This window comes from Apaloderma vittatum, unplaced genomic scaffold (assembly GCF_000703405.1).
Source record: "Apaloderma vittatum isolate BGI_N311 unplaced genomic scaffold, ASM70340v1 scaffold31598, whole genome shotgun sequence".
In the NCBI taxonomy this organism is placed as follows: Eukaryota; Metazoa; Chordata; class Aves; order Trogoniformes; family Trogonidae; genus Apaloderma; species Apaloderma vittatum.
The window spans coordinates 502-6,069 of NW_009729561.1; the positions used below are offsets into that span (position 1 = coordinate 502).

The 5,568-nt window shown below is 58.3% G+C and overlaps 1 protein-coding gene across 1 annotated transcript in view; it reads right to left on the reverse strand.

Annotated features, from left to right (window-relative positions):
- SH2D3C (SH2 domain containing 3C) overlaps positions 1 to 2,937 on the reverse strand; it is a gene marked incomplete at its 3' end in the record, with an annotated part of 3,430 nt that extends 493 nt beyond the window's left edge. The window contains exons 1-4 of the mRNA XM_009874499.1: positions 2,713 to 2,937; positions 1,971 to 2,419; positions 460 to 584; positions 4 to 75 (exon numbers count right to left, since the gene is read on the reverse strand). Coding sequence (XP_009872801.1) covers positions 4 to 75; positions 460 to 584; positions 1,971 to 2,419; positions 2,713 to 2,937 — 871 coding nt within the window. The remainder of the gene's footprint in view (positions 1 to 3; positions 76 to 459; positions 585 to 1,970; positions 2,420 to 2,712) is intronic.
- Positions 2,938 to 5,568: the final 2,631 nt, after the last annotated feature.

The window sequence follows — 5,568 nt, forward strand, 5'->3', positions numbered from 1 at the left end:
CACTGGACCTTCTTATGACAGGAGAGGCTGGAGCAATCCCGGCTGCCTGGCAGGCATGCGGCTTTAGCCGTGTAACTGTAGGGAGCAGAGGAGACCCTGTTGTCAGAGCCTGCAGATACACACGTGCACGGGGGCTGCAGATGCTGCAGCCCAGGGATGAGCTCTCAGGGAAAGCCTTGCTGCCCGAACACACATGGCCAGTCCCAAGACAGCTGCACGATGATGCAGCTGAGGACTGGCTGAGTCCCACCCGCAGCTCAAGCCCTCTGCCAGGACAGTTTTCTTTGCCGTGCAAAGAGACGGATGGGGTTTTGCTAGCAGAGAGTGTTAGTGAAAATGCAGGGGCTTGTCTTTACAGCCCCTCTGTCCCCCTCCCCAGGCCCCTGCATCACACCAGTGCCAAACCCAGCCTGACTCACGTCCCCACTATCCCCAATGGCACGGAGGGGCGATGCCTACCCGTGCTGTAGGCGGGGGATGCTGGGTTCTCAGAGATGGGGGACATCGGGGAGTGCAGGTCTTGGATCTGGTCCACGCTGACAGCACAGTTGCGAATGATGTCTCTGTGGTGGGGCAGGGACACGCTGGGGAGGGGGCAGAGGAGGCAGGTTATTATCTGGAAACAGGGCAAGGGCAAAAAAGCTGAGATGGGTGTTTGCTGCCCCCCATCACCTCCCCTCAGGTCATCACCTCCTTCCACAACCACCTGTAAGGAGATGAACCCATAACGAGCACAGCTGTAGTGATGAGTGGGCAGTCCCTGCAGGCAGCTGGGAGCAGAAGGGGCCAGCGCCTACATAAAGCAGAGACAGCTCTACCTCTGGAGAGTTTGGTCCTATGGAGCAGAGGAGAGGGATGTCCTGATGCCAAGGTATGGGGATGGGATGGCTCGGCTCTGGCAAAGAAGTCGTGTGGGATAGTTTTCTAGGGATGTGTTGCAAGTTGGTATCTAATATTAAGTGTGTTACTCTATTCTCACCTTGAAGTTGTGCTGGGATGGTTTGGTGAGCTGTTGCTCTGACCCAAAGCTTAGGAGAGGTGGAAGGCGCCTGGAAGCTGGACTTGGAGCCCCGCAGGCACCTATGAGGTGCCTGGATTGGTGAGCTGTAGTGTGTGCACTCAAGGAGCTGCAGGGCAAGGAAGGTGGTCTTGGGCTAGTGGGGCAGCAGCTGTGGCCTCATGCAAACGCTGTGTGTCAATGGTGTTGCAAAAGATGCTGCAATGGGGGCAGCTGAGCACAGAGAGGGTTGCAAGGAGGCACGGCACATAATTCCCGGCTCCCCTTGCCATGGGCGAGGGCTGGACTGTGGTGATGTGTTTGCTCTGGAGTGCAGTGCCCCTGTGCTGGGAGGAGGACGGGAGAGCAGTGGTAGTGATAAGGGGTTTGGGGAGAATGTGAGTGGTGGGGAAAGACTGATGAATCTGGGCTCTTCTTCTGGAAACACATATGCTTTCCTGGAAATCTGAGTGGTTTTCTTTTTCTGCTATAACAGTTAGTTGCCTGTCTTCTCATCCTGCCCTTGGGCTGAGAAGGTTGGGGCCATGAGAAAGCAGCTTGGTTCAATGATGGGCTGTGTGCTGCTGGGAAGGGAGAAGTAGATGGGTCCCCCCTTGGCTGCTGTGGCTGAGGATGTATGTGTGGCTCTGCCTGTGAAAGATCCGCTCTCTGGTAATCCTGGACTGGGCGACTGTAAAACGCTCCTGTGTTTCTCGGCTGAGATGCTAATCTCATATCTGCTCACTAGGTGTTTACTGCGGTAGCTCAGTGTGGCTGGCAGCTGGCCGGGGAGAAAACTCCAGTTCCAGCTGGATACCAGTTCCTCCCCCCATACCTCTGCTGGTCTCTCTCTTACATCTCTGATCCCAAACCCCTGCGCTGCACCCCAGGAGTGGGGACTGAGCATGGCTCTGCCTCTTCCCCAGCGGTTGACCCTCTGCCCAGATTAGCCGGGATGAGACTCTGTGCTCACCTGGTCGGGCACCCCTCAGCCCTGGTGATCTTGTCTGCTGTCAGGCCGTCCGTCATGGTGATGCTCCTCCTTTTGATGTGCCCCCCTTTCTGGGTGGCAGGGCTGTGGGGTCCCCCATGCTTGCCGTTGGCCAGCCCGTAGCTGGCTTCCAGGTAGCGCAGGGGGAAGGTGCGATTGATGGGGCAGTAGACGATGGCTCCGCTCTGCTCGGAGATGGCCTTGCGATTGCCCACGTAGAAACGGACAAGGGCAGGCACGTTGTCAAAGCTCTCCTGCTCAAAGAGGTACTGGACACGGGTATGGCCCTCGCTGGACTTGACCGTCACCTTGTTGATCTTGAAGTGGAGGGGCTCGTTGTGCCAGCGGCATGTCAGCACGTAGTCCCCCAGGCTGGTGAGTGAGTCGCGGATGAGGAAGTCGCCGTTCCTCTGCACGAGGCTCTCTGACACCTGGCAGGGGACAGGGCAGCAGCTCAGGCACGGCCATGCTGGATGGACCAGGCGGCACGAGTGGATGCTCCACTGGGGTGCTCATTCCCCTTGTCCATGGCTCTGGGCCATGGGAGAGCATATCCCGTGGCAACTCCAGCAGCTCAGGGATAATGAAGCCCTTGCCTGGAGGCTTCCCAGGAGGACGGGCTGGTCCTTCTGTGTGACCGTAGGGTGCTCTCCCTGAGCAGCTCAAGCAAAGGGTGCCCAGAGCCAGTCACCGTGCCCAGCGCCACCCACCTTCCCCTCCTCACCTCCCGGGGGATGCGGCCGTGGTACCAAGCGTGGCTGCGCAGGTCGGTGCTGCTCAGCTTCAGCTCCTCTTCCAGCTCCTTGTGGAGCTTCTCTGGTGATGAGTCGAGGATGTATTTCTCCTTGGAGAACTGTACAGGGGAGGAGAGAGCGTCAGTCAGTGTGGCAGTACAGGAAAAGGCTGATTCTGGGATGGGCTGGCAGGGTCTCCATGTGAGGACTGGCATGGGTGCTGGTGATGCCACCCATTGGGAGCCAGCCTGTCCCCAGGAGATGGGTAACAGAGAGCTGTGTGTGAGGATCACCGCTTGTGGCAAAGGCTGCATCTGGAGTAATGTGCCTGTGGGTGGTCAGGTCCTGCCACAGCAGCACTTGGAGGGTCTCCTGGTGGTATGTCCCCATCATGCCTGACCACCCTGGCCCCAGCATTCCGTCCCAGCTCAGAGCTGAGTGTGGTTGGGCAGAAGAAAGCCTGTCTCAGCTCCCTCTCAAACATCTCCAGGGCTGAACCACTGTGGGAAGCACTTTTACAGGAGGAAACCTGCATTATCCCTCCTCCTCAAAACATCCGCTGTCGTCCCTCCTCTAAAGGGTTAACTCGCTGTGTTTAGCCTGATGGTGGCATGAATAATAATGACAAATGTGAAGGGAACCTTCTGCATCAAAATTAGCTTTTACCAGCTCTGGTGCACCTGAGCCTGGAGGATGCAATTTGCCCCCTCCCTTCCCACCCCCCTGGGAGAGATAAGGGATGGCGTCATGTCTCCCGGTGGTTGGAGCCAGCCTTGCTCCCTGCCCGCGGCTTCGCCAGCGTTCTCCGAGGGCAGCTCAGGATGCCGAGCTGCCGGCATGGTGGAGCTGGTGCTTGCTTGGGGATGCAAGCACAGGTTTGGGCTTCCTGTGTGCTCCAAGCACAGGGCTGGTTCCCCTGGTTGGCGTGATGGCTTTGAGATGGGCCCTGTTGTGGTGCCAACGCTGGTGCCTTGGCATCAATGTGTGGTGGAGCTCTTGGGGTTCCTCCCACACCCCAGACAGGTGCTGTCCTTCAAGAAGGATGTGTGTGCCACTGCCACAAACCGGGGAGCTTGGATGGGGCTATTGGTGTGTCCCATGAGCAAGGGTGGTTCGGTGGCCTGGCTGCACCTCAGGTGGCAGTGCCAGTGTGAGGAGGTGTTGCAGGCTGACCCAGCTCCTTGGCTCTTGTTAGGGCAGGATGCTGCTGGCATCTTGGAGGACAGGCATGGGCTTGAAACCCTGCTGACACTGCTCTGGCACTGCCGTCCTGGCTGGCCACGGGCACGAGCTGGGTCCCCAGAGCACTGGGGGCTGCAGCCCCACACCGACACACCAGCGACCTGCCTCAGAGCTGACCCCTTTCCCCAGCACCTCATCTTCTGTGTCCAAGATTGATTCCCTCTGCCCCTCTAGCAGCTGTGAGGAGAGGAAAGCCTAGAGCACTGCGCTGCTCTGCTGCCTTGTACCCGGTGCTCTTAGGACCCCTCCAGGTCACTCACAGCAGGAGCCTGGCCCCAGCTCCCACCCTTCCCTCGAGGAGATGCTCCATTCATGAGCTAAGCCAGGCAGCGATGCTGTCCCAGGGACCCTGCTCCAGCCTGGGGAAGGGGAAGCCTCTGTGATGGGCCATGCTCTCCAGGGCTTGCCCTCACCAGCCTGGACCCGAGCCTAAAAAAGCTCCTATCCAGTCAAAAGGTGCTGGGACAGCAGAAGCAGTCTGTGAAAACAGTACGGGATGAACTCAGACTTGCTCATCCAGCCGTGTTTATCCTCCCCATGTGAGGGTCCTGCTTGCTGGAGCTGTGGGGACCTGAACCAGGAGACCGTATGTTGTGCCCTTGTGACCGAGGCCAGCAGGGAGCAAAGCGCTTGCTGCCGCCCTGGGGCACTCGTGGAGACAAAGCCACCTGGCGCCGCTGAACCCTATTAGAAATAAAGAGGAGCCGGCGGATGCTGCTGAGGTCCGGCTGCCTCCCAGGGGGCTGAGGCCAAGCAGATGCCGTTTCCATGACAACCTATCTACTGCCACCAAGTAGACCTGGCTTGGCCAAGCAGCACTGGGGGACCCTTGGCTGTGGCACCTCGCCCTGTATCATGGCTCACCCAAAACTCTGGGGTTAGGAGGGACCCACCAGGAACCTCTCCTATCTGTGCAGGTTAAAGCTTTGAGAACAGAGTCGGGAGCGGTTTGGAGCTGGTGCTCCCCCCGCTGGCCCTGGAGCAGGGATTAGTGCCTGTTCTGCTCAGCATTGTACATCTGGGTTTTCCCCCAAATCCTCACCATGCAAATGTGCAGGATAATAAACACAAACCCAGCTGAGCAGCGCCCGGCATCTCCAAGCCCAGATTTGGGCAGCAGCCGGCTGACATGTATGCCAGGAGCCAGGTGCTAAGCTAGCAGGAGAGAACAGGAGGTTTGAGAGAGGCGAGGGAGGTTTTACATCTTACAGATGGGGAAGGGAGGCCAGTCATGAGCAGAAGATGCTGTGAGACACCTTCTCTAGCAGTGGGGAGGGCACTGTCCTTTTGGCTCCTTGGCTGGGCACTGAGATCCTCTCTGATTGGCACAGCCACCAAAAATCCACTGCTTGGCGTGACTGTGTAGTGCTGATAACTGGGGAAACAGCTAGAGACTGCTCTTTGGGAGCCCTTTTCCTTGTTGTGATGTGACTCTGAGAGCTGGTCCTCGTGAGTCTCTCACACTCTTCCAACGTGCTCCAGTTGCTGCCAAAATCACCTTGCTGCTCCCCTCTCTGTGCAAGAAGACCTAGTCTTGCCGCAAACCCATGGTGCAAAAGACCCACGTGCTGCGGAGGGACGAGCTTCCTCCAGCCCCCGAGCAG